This window comes from Amphibalanus amphitrite, unplaced genomic scaffold (genome assembly GCF_019059575.1).
Source record: "Amphibalanus amphitrite isolate SeventyFive unplaced genomic scaffold, NRLGWU_Aamphi_draft 000534F_arrow, whole genome shotgun sequence".
Lineage (NCBI taxonomy): Eukaryota > Metazoa > Arthropoda > Thecostraca > Balanomorpha > Balanidae > Amphibalanus > Amphibalanus amphitrite.
Window position 1 is genome coordinate 342,073 of NW_024882028.1, and position 22,500 is coordinate 364,572.

At 51.8% G+C, this 22,500-nt stretch overlaps 1 protein-coding gene across 4 annotated transcripts in view; it reads right to left on the reverse strand.

Annotated features, from left to right (window-relative positions):
• Positions 1 to 22,500, reverse strand: part of LOC122393421 (RNA-binding protein fusilli-like) — an 89,828-nt gene that overhangs the window by 19,128 nt on the left and 48,200 nt on the right. For all 4 annotated transcript variants that reach the window (XM_043389400.1, XM_043389399.1, XM_043389401.1 and 1 more), the window contains exons 5-9: positions 18,753 to 18,807; positions 17,849 to 17,959; positions 15,378 to 15,553; positions 5,171 to 5,265; positions 1,871 to 2,086 (exon numbers count right to left, since the gene is read on the reverse strand). In XM_043389400.1, coding sequence (XP_043245335.1) covers positions 1,871 to 2,086; positions 5,171 to 5,265; positions 15,378 to 15,553; positions 17,849 to 17,959; positions 18,753 to 18,807 — 653 coding nt within the window. The remainder of the gene's footprint in view (positions 1 to 1,870; positions 2,087 to 5,170; positions 5,266 to 15,377; positions 15,554 to 17,848; positions 17,960 to 18,752; positions 18,808 to 22,500) is intronic.

The following is a 22,500-nucleotide window of genomic DNA, read 5'->3' on the forward strand; positions in this document are numbered from 1 at the left end:
CCAGGTCAATGTTGTATGACGTCAAAGGTCAGCTGACGAAGATGAAGGATGCGATTCCTCAGTGACTCACTAGAGACACGTGATGAACGTCTCGATGTTGAAGTACGGCGTGGGCGACAGACAGACGTGTCAGAACAGAATCGTCACAAAAACTAACTAAGGGCTACTCGAACTCGAATCACTCTGAATAATCTGATGACGTGATGACGTCCTAGACACCCAAGGACGCCTGATGACGCACTGGGACTCACGGAGCGACTTTACCTGGACGGCTGGGTGCGTACCGGTCCCCTGCTGCCCTGCGGACTGGGAGCGCTGCAATGGCGGGGCTCGGGACAACGCTGTCGAGCCAGCGGATGGCAGACTGTCGGACGGCATGTCATGCCGCACCTGTGCCGGGCCCGCGCTCCGGGCCACAGGTGCGCTGTCGCCCACAGCGGCCGACGGTCTTATCTGCCGCGTGGCACCGCCTCAGTGGCTGTCCGCCGGCGGACGGGCGGCGCTGCCACCAGCCGAGGAGCGCGCACTTGTGGCGTCCGCCGTCACCCCGCGCCGCAGGCATGACATAGACGCAGTCCAAGCCACAGCCACAGCCACAGTCACAGCCACAGCCACAGCCACAGCCGTCCCAGCCAAAGCCACTGCCGTACTGACCCAGCCACCCGCCACAACCGCAGCCACAGAAGGCCAGCTGTTAGAACAGCTCACTTTTAGAAGTTAGAATAGCTGTTGCATACTAGCTAATAGGTAACCATCGACCCTATTATAGCCAACTCAATGAAATCGATTATATAATGTATGGAGGAGCCGAAATGAAAAGCGAAGAAGCCACAAACAGCACCACTAAATTACCTAATGCTTCTTCAGTTTGAAGTTTACGCAATAGCCGGTTCCCTAACGAATGCTGATTCAATTGCGTCCAAGGAAATCGTTTAGAATTAACTTTAAAGGCAATTGGGACTAGTTGCATTCGTCCGTTCTATTTGGCGAAACCGACCGGAGGAACATTCACGAAAGAATAACGATATAAGTGCAAACATATCCGTTTGTTTGTTACACACATGTGGTAATAGTAGATCCCTTCCCTTACAAACACCCACCGCATAACACGGCTCTGTCATAAGTGAAGCCATAATCGGCTGCTCCAATTGACAGCTGCGTCGGCGCAGGGGTGAAGTGAAGCCCCCTAAACACCCACGCTGTTGACAGCGACAACACGTTTAGATCATAATAGGGGAGGGGCGGTCGGCACTCCGGCCAAATTGACCGCTGTAACGTGGGAAGGGGCGAGATACCTAGGGAGCGATACCATAGAAGAAAGACGTTCAATTATATTGACATCTTATAGCGTCATGCAAACTCGATTATTACTCATCGGTTTTATTTAAAAAGAATAACGGAAAAACCAGTTGGTATCATTTTTGAATATTTTGAAATAATCACACCTTCAAATCTTATTTCGAGCATGAAAGTAAACTAAATTTGTATTATTCGTCATAATACACATTGCTACCCCAAGTTAAAATGGTTAATTAAGTACTAACTAAAACTAAAAGTAATTATTTGCATCGATAAAAATAGATTGAAGATTTGGGTGCAATTCAGGGTCAAATAACTTGACACACTGGTGCTCCAACTATTTTCATTAAATTTGGTGCCATTTATCCTGTCGCACGTCCATTGACCATCTAAGGAACCAAGACACGTAAAAATATTTAATTCCTTACAGTCACCTACCACCTCCCCTAGACGCTTGGTGACCCTCGTTTGTCCCCTACCGCCCCTGCTGATCGCCAGTGACCCCCGTTGACCCCTGAGAACCTTGTGACCTCTACTGACCCTATTGACCCGTGACCCCCGGGCGACTGACCTGCTGCACCTCTGCCACGGTGCTCCGGAAGAGCTCAATGTACCGCGAGCCGATGATCTCACGGTGCTTGCTGAGCGCCTTCGGAGCGTCGTCCTCGTTCTCGAACTGAACGAACGCGTCGCCGGTCGCCCTGCCGTCGGGCTTCTTGACGAACAGCACACCCTTTTCGGCGAACATCACCTGACAGCTTGACTCGCCGGCCTCGAAAAACTCCAGCTGAAGAAGGAGACAAGAAACACCGAGTCAGTTAAACACTTAATATACCTCTGTATCCCGGTCCACAGAGGTCTTTGGTTCAATGAGACGCTAAATGGAACACAGAAAACAACGCTAAGAGCCATATGAGAGACCTATCACTGTTCCGCGTTTTCTTCATGATTTCTATTGAGGTGGTGTGACACAATGCGATATCACACGATCAGCTCGAATGATCTAGTCATCTCACTTGCGGAGTCAAGAAGTGGCCATTATCAGGTTATCGTTCTACAATCATTTAGGTATGAGTACGCATTATTTCGTCTCCTAGAGGGATCGACAAGGGTTATCTGTCGTGGAGTTTGAGACGAATGACGTGTTACCATACTGTGGAGCGGCTACTCGAAAGATAGCTCACGAAGGCCGCTGTGGGGTAATGTCAGAGAGACACGCCACGCCGACCAAAAGCGCAGATACGCAGGAGAAGGAAGACAGCAAGCACGCCTGATTAGACTCTCCTATCGGGTTTTCGACAATTTGGTTATACGAATCCGGTGCAGCAACCTCTTCCTATCAACAACAAATTAAATCGTACATTTCTTTTTCAACTCAAGATAAACGTTTAACTTAGTTACTGTCTAGTTCGCTCAAGCCTTGATTAACTCGAATCTCTGATGACACCCTTGCGCGACTGGACGTTTTACATAAATATGACGTTCTTCTGAGAGCAACGCTCTGATTTTGTAACCCTGGGACGTAACAACGATAGTGAACCGCTGATAACGACCCTCGCTTTTTAGATGGCACAACATAGGCATTAACGGCCACTTGGGAGACAATGCTACAAAACCACGCGAAATTTCAGTTTTACAGTTGCGAAACACATGGGTTTTTGAGGATGATCACCAACGGCATTTTTCTTTGAAAAGTAATATCATTAAAGGGACCCTCCCACCTTCAAAATAGTTAATGAATTGGCATGAAAGTGATGTCCCTTGGTTCAGAAAGAGCGAAAACGAATATCTACCAAATTTCACCGAAAAATATTCACTGGTTTTCAAGATATTAGGCTTTTACTTTTGTTTACTTTTTGGGATCTCCCCTGTTACTAGCGACTTTATTTGGAAGCAATAATTTGGCAGCCCTTAAGTGCGGCAGACGTTGCGCGCAAAGCAGCGTATACCACCACGTGTAAACGATGGTTTTAGTCTAAGATTTAAAAATCGTTAGATCTCCGCTGACGTCACAAATTCTAAGGGGGCATTCCAATGCATTAGCCCCTTAGAATCCGAAAACTGCAAGTTTGAAATTCCATATCTTCGAATTAAAGCATTTTTCGATGTTGTGAGTGTCCAAACCGGTATTTGCAGGTCATGGCCACCAATTTGGCTATCTCAACTCAAAACTAATGTTAAGGTGGGAGGGTCCCTTTAAAGTGCATGCCTGAGTTAAGCGCGCATCCCTGAACGATCACCAGCACGGCAAAGTACGTCTCCCAGAGCGCCCGATAGCCACATGGCGTTTTCGCTGCCCGGTACGCCGCCCCTACCATCCCTCCAATCGCCTGCAGGCTGTCAGCGAATCCAAAGTCTGCCGATAGACTACCGGCCCTCGAGAAGTCTATCTTGTTTGCTGAGCTCCGATAGGAAAAAGAAACTTGGCATCGAACACGGCGATAGGCAGCGAATAGCGACATGAATATAAAAGCTATATTTGATAGATACATAGGTAAGTACCTACTTTTTAACAAAGATGGGACCAATATTCTATGGCGTTGTTTGTACAATGGAATAAGCCCGCATCATCAATATGAACATCTTTTAACACTTCAAGTCAAATAATTGTGAATAGTTTATCTTTTGCAAAACGCTCGTTTTTCTTGTTAATTCGTTTTGAATTCAAGTAACAAACAATATTGTAGTCAGACATGTGCATGAATCCGAGAAAATGGATCTGGGATCTGATCCCGCGGATCCTGATCTCGGATCCGTCGGGATCATAGATCCAGCTCTTTAATTTATCGAGAGATCCGTAGGGATCATAGATCCGAGTCTAGTATTTTTGCTTGAGATCCAGTGGGATCATAGATCCTCATTTATTTTTGTTCAACACAGAAATCCCAAAAGATCACTCGTTGCAACTCACAAACGTTCTTATTTAGTGCTTTTATGTGATAACACGTCATAATCCATAGTTTTATGGCACTTATTGACATAGAAACACTTGGAAACCTGGTTTCGAATGTTGTTCATCAGGTGGGATCCACTCAGATCATAGATCCATGCTTTTGGTTTATCGTCAGATCCTGTGAGGTCATAGATCCAGGATAAAATTTTCACGCCGGATTCGGTGGGATCATAGATCCAAACCTGTAATGTGCCTCGAGATCCACTGAGATTGCATAGATCCATCACTCGGATCCATGCACATGTCTGATTGTAGTGGTATAATATAGTATTACCAATGTCTGTGTCTAACTGACTTGCACTGACACCAAATCGTCCACTCTGCTGTTCAAAATCAGTGTGACGTACTCCACTCAACGATCCCGTCTAAAGGTCGGTTCACCAGTGATCCGCAGATAAAGGTCAGTTCACGCCGCTTCTTGTCAGCGCGGCTGCTGGCGTGGCCGCGCCGAGCGCCGTCCCTCTCACGCGCGAACCGGGCGCCTGCGGCGAGCTATGCGCCCGCGCGCTGACCAGTGACCGGGGGCCTGGCTCGGCCCGTCAAGGTCCGAGTTCGGTAAACATCGGGCCCTGCGCCGAGATAAGGCGACGGCGTGCAGTCAACCAATAAACAGCGCCGCCGCCGCCGCCGCCGCAGACTTACGGCTATTTAAACAGAGACCTCTCCTCCATGGTCGATGGTAAGTAGTAGTAGAATCGAGAATGAATTCAATATGCGTTGTCTAGGATCATCTTTTCAATTTTTTCCGTTTTCACGAGGTCGCCATTCTGGCTGCCTGCTTAGATATTCAACAACGCTTTTTTGCCTGGCGTTCATGACAAAACTAGCCGTCTCTGCTATATTGAAGGCAATATAAGACGTTTGCGAATTTAATATCATTCCACAAAGACAACGAATGAGGGCAATCATCTGACTTACCACTTGTTTCGCCGTGCAGTCATAGGGCAGCCCCCGCATTCGAACGATGACCTGACCACCGAGCTTCAGGAACTCCTGGGCCTCGGTATTTACACCTGGGAATAAAAGCACGACGTTAGTCACACCGGTCGATAGGTACCGAAATAATTGGAAACTCTCGACAACGAAATACCAAATGTGAGAACAATTAATTCTTTAAGAGTCGAGCAGCGTAGATGAACATGACAATGCTACTGGAACGAGCGACACATCACCTCAATGATTATTCGTGCAGATTAAACATGTTGCAGGGCTGCCATCAGACTTCTGTGGCCTTTTTGGAATTTGTCCCCCCAGAGACGGTCTGGTAAGACCCTTCCATCCTGTGTGGGCCGCTGACAGTGAGCAGCACGACTAAGATCAACAATTTGATCCCGTGATCGGCGAGCGTGGTCAGCGGTTTGCCGGCGTGTTCCAGCTCCGAGCCTGTCGACACCATCCCAACACCACGGCCGCCGCCTAATAGAAGGCCATGAAGATAAACATTTACATATTTGCAGAGGCGGGGAGGGGACGGGGAGAGGGTGAGGTCACTACTGGTCAGTGTCACTGGAGGACCTCAGTCCTGGCCGGAGACAGGCCGGGACAGGCCGAGGGAGGACTGGTGGCAGTGAGTTGTCCGGTCTGGAACCATCGGTCCGAACATCGCACTGACATGCGTCAATCGGTACAGCTTTGTACAGATCAGTAGAGAGCGCTTGATATTATAGATCAAATCTCGCCATACGGATATTAGAGGTCGCCAGACACTATCGATCTTATTGCCTTATCTTATGAAAACGGCATCGGATAAATAGAGCTACCTATGTGCAAACGAATAATGTGACAAAAGGTAAGCGACTATTGGTAGCTTTGCGTAGTAGTAAGATGTCAAACCTGTAATATATTCGTTAAAGGGACCCTCCCATCTTAACATTAGATTTGAGTTGAGATAGCCAAAATGGGGTCCCTGGCTCACAATTACCGGTTTCGGCACTCACAACATCGAGAAATGCCTTAACTCGGAAATATTGAATTTCAAAATTGCAGCATTTTGATTCAGAGGGGCTAATGCATAGGAATACCCCTCTGAATGTGTGACGTCAGTGCATATTTCTAACGATTTTTAAATGTTTGACTAAAACGTTTTGTAGCACGCGGTGGTATATGCTGCTTTGCGCGCAACATCTGCCGCGAACGCCGCACTTCCAAAATGAAGTCGCTAGGAACAGCGGAGATCCAAAAAAAGTAAACAAAAGTAAAAGTCTAATATCTTGAAAACCGGTGAATATTTTTCGGTGAAATTTGGTACACATTCGTTTTTGCTCTTTCTAAATCGAGCGACATCACTTTCATGCTAATTCATTAACTTTTTTGAAGGTGGGAGGGTCCCTTTAAGCATGAGAAACGTTTAGTCGTTTTTATGCTAAGCCAACATTGTCAATTTCGAGCTACGCGCAAGAGCGTGTTACCCATGCTCAAAACGAAACCCTCATATGGCAACAACACCAATAAATCACGCAATTCCACCCGTCAAATCAATCACACGGGTCGCACCCGCGACTGTAAAACACCATAAACCGACGAGTTCCCCTCCATTATCAGCCACCCCGACGGCTAGTTCTGGCCTTTACGGTCCGTGTGACTTGTATCGAACAAAACGAAAGGCCGACCGACAACATATCGAGGGAGGTGGGGACGGGCAGGAAGACAAGAAGCCAAGAAGACCAGAAGCGTTCTCTTACTCTGAGCCGTGCTTTATGAGAGCAGATGGTGATTGCATGGAAATGTGAGGACCGATACACAGTCAACCGATCTTTGGGAATCACCATGGACCCAGTCTTCTCTAGGACCACGTATATCTTGGTAGAATAACCGTCAGACCATCAGAGACCACCAGAGACCTTCGCAGACCATTAGAGATCGTCCGAGACAATAAGAGACGATCAGAGACCACCAGGACCGTAGCTGATCATAGACCGTACAGCGCACCGCCAGGGACCGTCGCGGCGGTCGGGGATAGCCAGGGACCGTCAGGGACCACCGGGGACTGCCGAGGACCGTAGGGCTACGTGGCGCTCCAGATGGCCACAGAGGGGCTGTTTTTATAGCAGGGGAGGGGCGGCCGGTCCTCGGGCCGGCCGGTCGACTGGGGCTGGGCTGGGCTGGGGCTGGGGCCGAATCTGGTGGTTGTGTGTGTGGGTGTGTGTGCGATCACGCGTCGACGCTAGGCCGCCGTCGGCTGACGCGCCCGCACCACGTGGGACGCTGACGGACGAGGGGAGAGCCGCAGTTAGGACGTGAGGTAGTCACGCGACCAGTGGGTGCTGAGACTGGAAAGCATTCAATAGCACATTCCAAGAGACCCCAACGAATGATCCTTCCCGCGGTACGGACTTCGTACTCTGACGCTCTGACAAGACCTGTGTGGCAACAGGCGACCCCTGTCCACCCCGATACCACGTGGCCTGGATAACTCCCCCACACCCGGAGACATGCAGCTGCACACGCGATACCACTCTCCGCGTGAACATTCTTCCGTGCCTCATGGACCTTGAACCCGGCGAAGCAATCTCCACGGTCACGGAGGGACCCTGGGGACCCTCGGGGCCCGCCGACGCGCTCCCTGTCGTCCCGTGTGCCGGCCGGCCTGCTGACCTATCAGTGGAACGTGCCGGGACGGGGTCGAGGCGTGCTGCAGCTACCAGGCCACGGTCAGGGACTGGGACCAAACACTGTGCCGGCCGAGCGACCAACGGACGGCCGTGGAAACACTCCACAGCGTGCGAGAGTGGGTATGTCAGTTCCTGACGCGCTCGTAATTTATTGAAACATTTTATTACCACCGGACGTTATGGGAACTAATTCAGAATGCATATTTTTTTTTTTTTTGCAAAAATAGATGAATGACTAAGGATTATATGGGACCAAGAGCGGCATACAGGGTGTCTCAAAAGTTCGTATACACATTTCCCATGCCCATAAAGCATATAAAAACCGGCCAAAAACCTAAGGTTTTTGTGTCTGTGTGCACACTAGACAAATATGCATGCTTTGACAACTGATTCGGGAGGTTGGAAATCAAACCCTTCGCTGTATCTCCAAAAAATATTTGCCCATAACGATTTTCGTCGCTCCGCCAGCTGCCGGAGGCTGATAAAAGGTTACAGCGGCGTATTTAGAAAATCGCGAAGGGGGGGCCAAGGGTTTGGAGGGCGCCACCTCACCCAAGGAGGGCGCCATACGGTCGCGAGATAAAAAATCACTCAACGGGGGGGGGGGGGGGGGTTGGGAGGCGTTTTTTACCATGCCACCAGTTTTTTTTTGCGTAACCTCGTATAGGTCGTGCTGCATTGATTTTGCATCGTGTGTATTCTTTATACTCCAGGTCACAAAAGGTCAAGTGGTCTTGAAATGCTGCGCCGAAGGCGCGCGAAATTTTTGAAAACAACCTCTTCCTCCGCTTTTTAGGCACGCCTTTTATACGATCACTGTTCAAAGCTCCTCTCGCTCTTTTACCAAATTTGAAGGTATAAAAAATACCTAAGGTTTGGTCGGGCCGCTGCCACACAAACTGTATAGAAAGCTTGGCTCATGGGTGTCGATGTATACAAGTTTATTGGCGGTGGCATATCTACGCACCAGATCACCGTATCGGATTGATACCGGAGCGCGAGATGCGTAAACATCATCCAAATTACCTCAGACCAGCCTTCATAGCCTTCTCACAGGTGCATACAGTGTACCCACATAACCAGTTTCAATCACCGAAACTTCAGATGCCTGCTGTTGCGGCCGAACCTGTTGACAATACTTAATCGTAATACATATAGATGCCATGATGCACGTAAAGTAGGATCATTCCGTTAAGACCAAAGACGTGTTTTATGCATCGTAGAGCGTAGATAGTTTTGGTAGGTATAGGTACTTCATTCATTGTGCTGAATGCACGTTCATTTGTGGCAGTTTTCACAGGCAAGACATCAACTATGTGCAATAGAACGACTAAGTTGAAGAACATGCCAAAGGAGTAAATAAATGATAGGAGGGCAGCGATCAACGGATGTTGCCAATAGGTAGAAGGGCTGCGATCCACAGGAGGGCGCTAATAGGTAGAAGAGCCCCGATCAACATCCCGAGTTTCGACAGTAGGGCACCGATAGGTAGGAAGTTGGCGAGCAGCAGGAGGGCGCCAATGGATAGAAGGGCAGCGATCAACAGGAGGGCACCAATAGGTAGGAGGGCCCCGATCAACAATCAACAGGAGGGCGCCACCAGGTAAGAGGGTGGCGAGGAACAGGAGAGCACCAATAGGAGGGTGGCGATCAACAAGAGGTCGCCAATAGGTGGGAGGGCGGTCATCAACTGCAAGTCGCCAATGAGCGGAAGGGTGACGATTAAAAGGGGGTGGCAATGGTGAGGAGGGCGCCTTTGCTCAAGAGGATGACACGAACAGGACGGCGTCTGTGCGGAGGGCGCTGGTCAACAGGAAGGTGCCAGTAGATAGGAGGGCGGTGATCAACAGGAGGGTGCCAGTGGTTAGGAGGGCGGCGATCAACACGAGGGCGCCAATAGGAGAAGGGCCCCGATTAGCATTCAACAGGAAGGACTAGGGAACCAATAGGTAGGAGGGCGGCACTGAACAAGAGGGTGCCAAAAGGGAGAAAGGCGGCCTTCAAAATTTCACATGAGGGCGCAATAGGTAGAAGAGCGCCAATAATTATGAGGACGCCGATCAGCAGAAGGGCGGCAATGTGTAGCAGGGTGGCGACCTACAGGAGGGCGCCTTCGGGTGAGAGGGCGCTTATTTACAGGACAGCGGCTTACATAGGCGACCACCGTTACGCTTAGAGAGCTACAGCCTACAAATGTGGTTGGAGGGCGCCCGAGGGAGCCCTCCAACCGTATTTGGAGGGCGTATTTGGAATGGGCGTCCTCCGAGGGCGCCCTCCATCCGTATTTTCCCTGTAAACACATTCGCGATTGGAGGGCGCCCTCCAGTCGCGATTGTTTTTCGATTCGATTATATCACAATTGCATTTGCGATTGGAGGGCGCCAAGGCGCCCTCCAATCGCAAAGGGCGCCTTCGGCGCCCAAGGGGGGGGGGCATGGCCCAGTGGCCCCCCTGCCTACGCCCCTGAAAGGTTACCAGCTTTCAAGCTCTTGTAAGGGAATCCCCTGCAGTTTCTGCGTCGGAATTAGGTTTGATGAGCTCCCCGGCAACATCCGCTTCTCCCTGAAAGCCGACAGCGTGCATCGACACCATCCGTGAGTATTTTGTAGGTCTTCTCTGGCGCTAACTCCTTCAAGAATGACTGGCGCCGACCTCCCAAGCACCATTTTCCTTTTCAAAACAACCCCATTTCTGAACAAATGGGAAGTGCCAGGGGAAAATTTTTCGCAGCATATCGTAGAAGAATGTGTCGGCCATCTGTTTCTTAGACACATTGTGCAAATTTTGCAAATCCCAAACGCTCGTCATTCCCCATGCCAAGACCTTCGCTGGGTTGCGGAGTGTTTTCCTCAGGAGAGGTTCTGCTTTGTAAACGGCCAAAACCTGTCCATCGTGTGGTTTTGTCGGGATTTTGTGTCTAAAAGAAAGCTATTCGCTCCAGATCTGCCTCTTGAAACTTCGTAAGATAAAACTTTACATTAATTGACACTTTTGGAGGGTCAGTTGTCCTTGGTATTGATGATTTTCGTGTTATTTTCCCCAAAAATGTAGTGTTCTAGATATTATAAACAATTTCAAATGATACTTTGTCTTTATTTTACGATGACCTGCAATTTTTGAAACTGGGTAACCTCTGTCTGTGAGCTTCTTGTCGGTTTTCAATAGTTATGCCTTCATTTTCAGCTGCTTTCCGGAGCACGAGTCTGCTGCCGTACGAGGGTCGTTCAAAACGCTGTTAGTCTCGCATGGTTTTGTCCTTCAAAAATTTTAGCCACGTTTTTATTAGATGATCATCATGTTGTACTCATCCTCGCCGACACTTTGCCATGTGTCATTTCCGACTTAACCATTCCCATTACTCCTGAAACAGAGAGTTTCTCAGCCGATCCGATTTTGCGACCTCCATTTTTATCCTTGACCCATGGTCAGAGATGAACCCTTTTTGTGGGCTCATGAAGGGTCGAATGCGTTTGAAAACAATGAGACTGCTTGAGGAAGGTTGTTACCAATGCCCATGCAAAATTTCGACTGTTTATTTATTGTTGATTCAGAATTATTGACAAAAAAGCATGGCTGGTACCTGTCAACGAACTTTTGAGACACCCTGTAATTAGGTACTCGTGACATCAGCAGTCAGCACTATACTTTCGCTTACTTTTATCACCTACTGAAACGTTTCTTTATTGTACAATTAATGCTCCCTTAGCATCAAGTACCTAGGTGATATTTAATTGTAAGCATGTAAAAATACCTAACCTTTACCACTCGTGGAAAGTAATAGTACCGAACATATTAGTAGTTTATATCGTCTTCACTTTTTGAAAGCAAATAATCGACCCCTGAGAAACAATACCGTTCACAATTAACTAATAACTTCCTTACGTCTGGAGAACCGATTGTGAATACACGTGTGTATACACGAACAATGAAACGTCCTTGGCCTAAAAACAGACGCCTTCGCCAAGTCCCCGACAGTCAAAAGCCATAACCCAAACAAGACGCGTGTTCAGACCGGCGAGTTACTCGGATCGAGGTGCTATAGGCCACCCTATATGGGACACCCTACACACTATTCAGTGCTACCCCCCACTCCTGCGGCAAACAGTCATATACCGCGTGCACAGCGGGCTGACGTTTGCCTCCCCTCCCTCCCTCCTGACGGCAAACCTATCGATCGATTGCAAAAAGTGCACTACTGACGTTTAGACGATGTCACATCGGCTGTTAGCCGGGCTAAAGCGGTGGTTTTCCACCTCAGCGCGCTCTCGAAAACCCAAGTGTTCCACGTCGCTGCATCTAGTGCGACCTTCATTACACCAGGTCACCAGTGGGGAATGGGAGCAGGGAGGGATCAGAAAGGGCAAGAAGGTAAAAGATGGTCACCGCAACCGCAACGCCGCAACGCGGCATATGCCGTCGCTTTGCATCAGCACGCTTAACCGTCCGTATATGTAGATACAGAGTGCATGGTGCTCTGCACACTGCACAGTGCAAAATGTACACGCACACGGCACGGCCGTCAGATGGCGTGGCGCGGCGTGGCAATCGTGACGCGGTGACGCGTGTCGCGATGTGTCGTTTTTGCCGCGGTGCACCACAGCCGCCGCAGCACATGTACCGGCGGATAGCGCCGCACTGTGCGGCCATTTCTCTGCCTCAGGTGTTCGCTATTGATTAGAAACGGCCGCTTGGCGGCTGACGGGCAAGAGGGCCGACCGACATCGATGCAGCTGCGTTACCCCCCCCCCCCCCCACTGTTTCCCCGTGTCTTGTCCCACCTGTCCCGTCACCCCCTCCCCCCTCCATTCTGTCCGACATGGGCCGACAACCAACCGAACGCGTTCGGTAGCGTGACGTGGCATACGTATAGTCGGTCAAATATGTATCTTTCCCGGCCGCCAAGTGGCGCTACGGTCTGGATTCGATAGTTGGCTGAGCCCACACCCCAGCTGCCCTGGCGGCTCTGGCGGCCCTGTGACGTCACGCGCGGGGGGCGGAGCTACACAGCGGCCGGCTGGAGAGTGACCGCAGACCAGCACTGGACGGCCTCGCCGCCGGGTGCTCCGGCGGGTCTGGCCGGGAGAGGCGAGCAAGCGGATGCGTTAGGAATCTAACGAATGTGAGGGCAGCGCGATGGTCTAATGATGGCTGTGCTTTCATGCGCCGTGTAAATTGTAGACTGAGTGCTATGAGCTATCAAAGGATTATCTGGTGTTTCAACAGGGGTCGCTGACCTAAAAATTAAGATGGTTGCTCTTGATACGATCGAATGCTTGGTTACGGAGCGAGCGAAGCGAGCGTAGTCTTTCCTTAGATTAACGGAAATTTCTGAGTATGAGCGGCCGGCCGGCCGGCCGGCCGGCCGGCCGGCCGGCCGGCCGGCCGTGGTCACGCTTTTGCGAGGCTTATATCTCAGCAACCACTTGACCGATTTACACGCGGTAATTTTTGTAGGGTAGCTTCATTCCTTCTACCAAGTATTGGACTATTCCTGATGCATGTGGATGACCCCTTATGCACGTGCCACGTGCAAAACGAAGAGATGTCCGTTTTGTAATTGTTGCAATATCTCAGTAACTACTTGGCCGATTGCGCTGAAAGTTGGCATGTAGGTAGGCACCCACTAGGCACTGCATATCCATGTGCCAGAGTTGGGGCGCTGCTGCACGTGCGCACGTGCAGGGGTCGTTTCCAGATCTCGAGAACGGCTCGACCAATTACCCTCAAATTTGGTACACAGTTAGGGACCGGTTAGTAGGGTGCCGTGCACAAGTCAGTTGGGACCCATTTCGCACGTGCGCACGTGCAGAGTGCCGCTTCCAGATCTCGAGAACGGCTGGGCCGATTGTGCCCAAATTTGGCACATCGCTAGAGACCGGTTAGTAGGGTGCCATGCACAAGTCAGTTGGAGGTACCCCCTCGCAATTGCGCACGTGCAAGGCCCACCCTCTCGCTCGCTCCGTTAGTCGCCCCAAAAGGCGCTATACTGGTGATATGATGATTAGCGCAAGAGAAATATTTAATCGAATTATGACCGGTTATTTACGACCGGCCAATTATTTATTTATGACCGGCCAACTTGATGTGCGATTTCTGCAACCGTTCTACCCTCATCACTCAACTGAATAATTCTCCCCTTTTCAAAAACGGTGCAGTGATACGGCATCTCAAACCTAGAGCGACTACACTCAAGTTCAAGCTAACGGTCTCCACTCTCCAATTCAGATACCTATCGAAACCTTTCCGCGACCCGGTGCTGTGGCTCAATCAGTGGGCCAGCTGGCCGCAGACCATACCCGCAGGGCATGAACCTTTGACCATATTAGGTCAACACGCCGTGGCCCCAGCCCGCTCGCCAGGTCCGCGCTCATTGGCCGACGCGGCAACCGCACAACCTGTCCCCTCCCCTCCGTAGTACTCGCAGCGGCCGGCGGATTCAGCCAAGTTACCGACCTGCCCAGCGTGGGGTGGGCCGGCCGGGAAAGATACATATTTGACCGACTATACGATGAAAAGAATAGACAAACGCTGCACTTGCGTAGCGCGCAATACGCGAGTGAGGTGACAAATTTACTCAGCATTTTTGGAATGCGTCAAAGGGAACGGCAGACGCTTTTGGAATGGGGCATCGCCCGAGATATCGCTTCAGTTTAATGTTCAAATGGCGTTCATTTTGATAACGTGACATTCATATAACTTATATCGATAAACTTTTGCAGGCTTCTTATTATTTGATTGTTAGCCTGAGAATTGCGCTAAAAATAACACATGTTTCCCTTAATTTAGTACCGGTTCAGACTTCAGTGCTAAATGGGACCAGTGCCACTGTTACATGAGGGCAATTTATGTACATAACTTAATAGCTCCAAAGGAAGTGAATATTTACGATGCCAGTGCACATTATTACTTACGTTAAAGCTCAGTTATTTTCAAAATAAAGAAAACGTTTTTAAGACAATAACTATGCACCATTATAAGTTTTGTCACAGATAGGCATCGCAAAAATGTGTCGTATCATGCCTGAAAATGAATTATAATTTATAAATAATCATCGCTGCCGAAAGAATTGTAACACAATTATAAATTGACGCCATAATGAGAGCGACACTGACCAAATTAAACATTAAACTTACAGGATATTAATTAACAAGGAAGCACCCTCGTAACTCATTGGCCTCGTTGCGCAACAACTGGTCAGATGGTCGGATGTCTTACAAGCGCGTGAGGCTGACGGCAGCCAGCCTGACGTTATCCATTAACGGACATCAACCGATCCCGTACCTACAGCGTACACAAACACATGCAGGGTGGGCTTCTCTTGAAGCAGCCTCCGATGAACCACCTCCGACTCCTCCCACGTTTACCAATCTCCCCTCCCCCGTTTACCAATCTCCCTCCCCCGTTTACCAATCTCCCTCCCCCCATTACCAACCTCCCTCCCCCGTTTACCACTCTCCCTCCCCCGTTTACCACCCTCCCCCCGGTTTACCACTCTCCCTCCCTGAGTTGCTTACCTCCTGCGACATTGACGAAGTCCTCGCCGGTGGCCTTGTAGATCTCGATGTAGCGGTTCGAGATGTGGTGTTTGTGCCTCTTCAGCGCCATGTCGCGATGCTCCTGACTGACGAACCTCACAAGCGCCTCGCCGTTGCGCCGACCCTGTTGGCTGAGACAGAGCGCCACGCCGCCCCTGGCGCCGTACGGCGAGGGGTAAGGATAGCTACCAAAGTGCGACTGTGACGTACTGGGCAGCATGGCTGGGGCGCGTGCTGCGGCGGCGGCGGCGGACGCGACGCGACTGGTCCTTGTCGCGGCGGCTGCGGTGGCGGCGGCGGCAGCGCGGCCTCAGCTGCAGACCGACACAGGTGCACACTGGGGGACGGCGAGCGGCAGAGAGTCGGCCCGGCGAGCGGCGATCGGCGAGCACCCAACCGAGTGGCCGTCGCGTCCCGCGGCGCGCGCTATCTTATCAGCTGAGGAGGCGCTCGCCGGCACTATCAGTGGCCGACACAGCTCAAGCGCGGCGCACGACCAACGGAGCGTCTTCAGCACGTCTCAACAGGGCTCCTCCGCCCAGCGTGACGCAGCGAGGTCGCTCTCCTCACCACTCGCACGGCTCTCCGTCCGCCGACTCGGGACGCACCAGGCCCCGCGACCGCGCGACACAGACGACCGACCAGACGTCCCGTGCGCCAGACCACCCCGCGGAGCGAGCCGGTCTGTCGGCGCACAGGACCGAGCGCGCGCGAGACAGCACCTCGCGTCCGCGGAGCGCACCGCGGGCGCGTTTCACAGATCGATAATCGTGTTTGTCAGGTAAACAGCGCTGTCGGAGTCGGCGACGTTCTGCACAGTGCACCGAACACGGCGTCGGCACCACGACTGACCGTCCGCCGAGCCCCGAAACAGAGGGCCAACGGCGAGCCCCGACCACTCCGTATGAGCCGGCACGTAATTGCTTCGATTAGGAGCTCCGAGGCGACAGGTTGTCGACGCGTCCGGCCGAGGGAAGGACCTCTACGACCGGCCACAGCACCCCGGGGAGTACAGCGCAGGGAACGGGCCGTGTCAATAAATGTCATTGGCGGCCACAAACGAAATCTACTGAAATGGAAAACGCCGAGAGAGACATCGGGGTATTTTCTTTTGGTGATTAAATTTCTACGTGAGTTATCCGTAACATGATAGCCTGATAATCCCCAATGACCTAACTCTAAACCTGACTCGACCTGACCTGACCTTTCACCCACCTCCGGCCACCGCGCCCTGACCTGCCGGCCCGCCACGCGGCTCGATGACAGGCCGGGCGGTGTGACAGCTCTGAAGGCTGTGTCGGACGGAGGTGTCGGGTTGACAGCTGCGGCGTGGGCTGCGCCACCAATACCGGCTGCGATCGATGGTCGCCGCACTGAGACCGACTGAGTCGGCGAGCAGTCACTGGTCGCCCCCGCTGCGGCCCACTCCGCTCCCCTAATGTCCGGCGCAGAGACCCGTAATGGCCCGCCGCCATCCCGTAGAGCCCGTCCGTCCGTCCCGTATCGTCCCTGCCCGTGCCGACTTGCTGACCAGTTTCGCGATGTTCGGCGAAATTTCGAAGTTCGCAAAGCTCGAAGTGTCGCAAATGCTTGCGGAACATTTAACTCCCTCCCCTTTTCCCGTCTCATGTGTCCTTTGTATAATGACTGGAACTTCCGGTTGGCGACCACCGACCAGCTGTGCTTCCCAGTCTCCCTCCCCCACGCCCCGCCTTTCTGCCATCCAGCTGTCCCCCCGTCCCACCGTCCCAGCTGTCCCACTATCCCTCCACTCTTTCTCCTCTGTCCCGGCACTCCGCCGTCCCGTAAATCTTTCCTCGCGATGTCCACTGTCCCTTCCTCCGCCTCGCTGTCCCACCGCGACCGTCCCACTGTCCCACTGCGACTGTCCCACTGTCCCTCCGTTCTCCCACTATCCCCCAGCGCCCCTGTTCCGTCGTTCACGCCGTCCACACAGCTATTGCCACGTATTGAACCGCCACGCCGCCGCCACTGCAGGCCGCTTTGTTACCGCGCCGTTCCGATACGATACGCGGCAAAACGCAACACCATTAGCGCTAAAGACTCGTCAGTGGTGGCTTGTCGACGGTGAAATTGATTATCGATATCGCATAAATGCCGCGAAGGATGCGAAAATATGCTTGAAAACAATTGAGTCATTACTAAGCACACAAAAAGTGACAGTAATATAATTAATGGCCGTACAATGGTAATGCTAACATGATAAAAATACAGCCTACATGAGTTAATACTGTGCCGATAACGTTTCCACAGAACCTAATGAACCATCTGGCATGGATTTCACAGATACGACCCCAGTCCCTCCATGACATCTCCGGCTAAAATAACACGCCTGGAACGCATCACGGCCGCGCGATACGGCCCAGCCACGCGTCGGCGTCTCTTGACCGTCAGCACGCGCAGGACGGCGCGGCGGCGGAGGTACTCACTTGACTATGTTGAGTCCCCTGAAGAAGTTGGCAATGTCCTGGTCGGACGACTGCCAGGGCAGACCGCGGGCTCGCACCACACAGTTGCTGTCGACCACCTCCTCTCTGGAGCTGCGGACGGCGCGGCAGGCAGACTCGTCAGCCGGCGGCGCAAATGAGTCGGTGACGGGCCGGCCCGCTCGGAGCCCTGCCCGCGCCCCGCGCCCTCCCTCTCCCCCCCCCCCGGGTCCCTGCGCTCCGGGCCGGCCACGTGTGGTCCTGTCCGCCATCATAGGGGAGGGTGGGGGCCCCGGGGCGGCGGGGAGGCAGCGAGGGAGATCGACAACTGTGTAAATGTCAGGGAATGGTATTTTCAGTGTCCGGGTGAAAAAGGACGGCCCGCCGGTCCGCAGCGCCCGCAGGATGCAGTGACTCGGCTGCTGCGTCCCGTTCGTTTGCAGGGGTGGGTCCCAGTGAACAATCAACACAGGCTCTGCACGGTGAAACCCAGGCCCATCCTGTCAGTCGGAATGTTTGAGCTGCATGATTCCCTTTCAAATGGGGGCTTATCTACCCTTCCATTTCACATTTCGATTGCCGTCCTCCGCCCATTTCCCCTTCCGTAGGACGCTCCGTCCTTCCTAATCTCTTACCCCGCCTCCCATTCGTTAGGTATGAAATCGGAAAATGGGACGATAAAAGATGCATAAATTAAATCGACACAATAACCGTGAAAACAGGACAATCTACATTCTAAGATCGCCATGGTTATGCACAAACCTACCAATGGACTAAAGTCAACATCTTTATACTAATATAAAAAATGTAATTGTAATTCAATATTGCTAAGATTAAGCCCTTTATTTCACGTGAGCTTTATTTATCCTTCATATAGGTATCCCGTCCATTACGAATAGCCACTCACCAGATTCCTGGCTCCAACCGCTGATTGATAGGTTCTGGAGAGTCGAATTTACAGCCTGAAACACAAGAAAATAAACCTTAGTGACGACGGATAGGAGGCACGACCAGACATCACCAGGCGGGCCCCCGGGCTCACCGAAAAGGACAGTGGACGAGGCGACCAGCCTGCCACCTGCCAGACAGGGGCAGAACTATTAGTACAACCAGTCAGCACTAGTGGCATCGTGATAGCAGCCGTATGCGGTTCAGAGGTAGATGGAGGCTGGCAAGTATCTCATAAAAAGTTTTAAACAAAAATCACCAGACGCTGTAACCCAGACTTCGCTATGTTGTCTGTGATGTGTAGGTATGACATGTGCCTTTGAACCGTGGTGATAGGCCTGCTTAATTCTAAGGACGAGAACGATCGAAACCAGCCCGCAAGTGCAGTATTATTTACTGGCCCGAATGTTTATAACGAGCCAAGTGCCCCAGGATGCTGTTAATAATCAATCGTAAGAAACTCTGCCTGGTGTCTGAGCAGTGAGCACCCTCAAAAGATGAGCAGATCACCCATTGCCAGAAGCATCCGGTTAATGCACAATGAGACAGAAAACAGAGACATACCACCCAACACCAACATAAACCATATTGGACCCATTCCTCTGCAGTTCTCAAACCACTGCAAACCAGATCACATTTCAACGGACCACCAAGCAACTGCATCTTTGGTAACGGAGATGATCATGCCGCTAAACCTCACCCAAGAGCCAGCGAGGAATATGCTTCACGCTTCAGTAGCATAACTGTGCACGTGCAGCCAGCCGTGTCTATGATTGGCCGCAAAAGCCACATACCGTATCACCCACGCAACGATACCCCGATCGGGAGCAACAGATGTCATGAAAACACGCTAGCATTCTAGGGTGAGCTAGCTATCCGCACTCCGGGTCGCTCTGCTCAGTGCGTCGCGAACTGTTGTGTCATCGCGACCCCACATCCCGGTACCGTGGATTGCGGGGGCTCAAGATATTTAGATGAGGGGTAGGTAGGTGACTTTTCATAATCATCTACTTTGAGTTCAACCAGAGCGAAGAGTGAAGCCCTGGATACCGGTGTGTGGTCTGACGAGTGACGAGTCATCACACCCTGCATAAGTGTTGCACAAAGAACGAGGAAGCTTCAAGTATCTTTGATAAATGCGATCTTATAGCGGTTGTGTGTGCTGAGCAAGTTAGTATGCTCAGTTAGCGTATCACGTCTTTGCGCGTTGGCACGAAGCAGAGTCACGATAAGTTGTATTACAGATGAACGTCTAATGATTGATGATGATATAGTGCCTATCTGTGTGCTTTGTCAGGATGACGACCTCGGGTTGTCTAACCCTTCTGGTAAATATTTGTTCAAAGCTCAGAGCTGAGAATCGACCAGATTGCCTTGACACTTTGCTGAGTTAGCATTTACCAGCAAACCCCAGCGACAGCGGCGGTGGCCGCAGCGCCCCCTGCCGGCGGGTGGCACAGGTGGCGCTGCCGTCGCGGCCCGGCGCGTCCCCGGCGGCTGTAGCCCGGGGCGGGGGCGCGGCGACTCGCGGTCAGTGGCACCGACTCCCGACCGACCGAGCCTGTCTGTGACTGCGCGCCGCGCCGCCAGCAGTGAAAGTTAGAGCAATCATGGCGCGGTACGCACTCCCTCCCCTCTCCCCTCCCCTCCCCCTGCCCCGGCACGTCGCTCACAATTATACATGCACGCGTGAGCGAGATAGCACGCGTCGGTTTGATTCGAGGGCCCGAGCAGGGACGAGAGCTGGTCGAACTGCGCTCGTGGAGTGCGCTCGAGCGTAATAAGCTGTTTACCGTAGTAGGGGTGTTTCACGCACCATGGGCGACCTTGGGTAATGGGTTTACCCCACTAGTTCGGGAGGAGCGAGGTGGTTCAAGTTACAGAGGACCCTAACCACTCTTAGATAAGTAGAGGCCTTTTGCCATGTCTCAATATTCTGACGCAAGCGGCTTCGTTCCAGAAACTAATGACTTCTTTATACCTAGGCCTGCAACAAACTACCTAAATAATAGATAGGTACATACGAAAGTAAAAACAAAATAAAGTTATTAATCGGCTTCAAGACCACCGCTCCCTTTCTCTGTGCTCTGCCCCTCTCTCCTGCCATGGTTGATCGGCCCTCAGAGCGCTCAGACCAGATTTCTCGCCTCCATGGGACGACCGCAGCCGTCGTTTGATGCCTGCCGAGCCGGGGACAGGACTGGACTGACGCCCGAAACAAGTCGCAGTCGGCCGGGACGCCGTGGTTTCGGATCACTTTCACTATCGGTGAGCTGACCGCACTATACCGCCGCCGGCAGTTAGCCTCAGGGTGACTGACAGCAGCATGACCCTGGTATAGACAGTCGACACCCAAAAATCCAAAAAGTGACCGAAGGTATACCGAGAGATGAGAGCACAATTTTGCAAGCTAGAAACTAACGGGAACAGTTCGAGATTTCTTTGACAGGTTAACATGCTCACTGTCCGGCGGGCACATGACAACACAGTGATTGTTGGGAGGGAGGTTTCTGTGAAGGCAACAAATGAACTTGAAAGGGAAATTTTAAGCTACCAGCCAAAATGCATAGCAACAAAAGTAAATGTTCAGCCTTATAATATGTTGTTCCTAGTTCCTAGGCTTCACAGGAGTACAGGGAACTTTTTCTGAGGTATGCCAGTCAACCCCCAGCAAAGGAAAGTCCCTAAACGGTTTCACCACCTTTCTATCGAGTCCCACACAAGATAAAGCGTCCAGTTACCGTCATATGACGTGTAGCAAGTAATACATGGTATCGTCTACAATTGCTAGCGTGCTGCCCACTGGGTCGAAAGTCGTAAACGTGCAGGTGACATTGAATGTCGCATAGGCGTAGGAACAGGGGGGGCCAGGTGGGCAAGTGCCCACCCACTTTTCGAGGTGGGGGGGCCAACCATGTGTTTTGGCCCACCCACTTTTTACTCGAGGCCCCTCTTCTCGATTTGAGAGGACGTCGTCACCTTCCAGAATAAACAAACTCGGTAAAAATAAGTTCCACGAATCCCCACGCACGGACTCCATGGGGCCGTGATGGATCCAAGGAGGCCCTCTGTTCATACTTGTCAGTCGAAGCCCCTGACACTGATGGCCTGAGAGGCCCTAGTGGATCTGAGGAGGCCCCAATATCCACGCTGGTCTGGGGAGGCCCCAATATCCACGCTGGTCTGGGGAGGCCCCTGACACTGGCGGTCTGGGAGGCCCCTCTATCCACACTAGTCAGAGGTCTGAGACTGGTGGTCTGGGAGACCCCTCCATCCACACTAGTCAGAATAAATTTAGGCCCCTGACACTGGCGGTCTAGCCGAGGCCCCCTACCCTCACTAGTCAGAGGAGGCCCCTCTATCCTCAATAGTCATAAGAGGCCCCTGAGACTGATGGTCTGGGAGGCCTATCCATCTACACAGTAGTCAGAGGAGGCCCCTGAGACTGATGACCTGAGAGGCCCTTATAATCACACCAGGCAGAAGAGGCCCATGATACTGATGGACTGAGAGGCCCTTCTATTTATACTGGCCACAGGAGACCCCCAAAACTTTCGGTCTGGGAGGTCCCTCAATCCGGCACCAGTCAGAAGAGTCCCCTGAGACTGATGGCCTGGGAAGCCCTTATATTCACACTAGGCAGAGGAGGCCCCTGAGACTGATGGTATGAGAGGCCCTCATATTCACACCAGTCAGAAGAGGCCCCC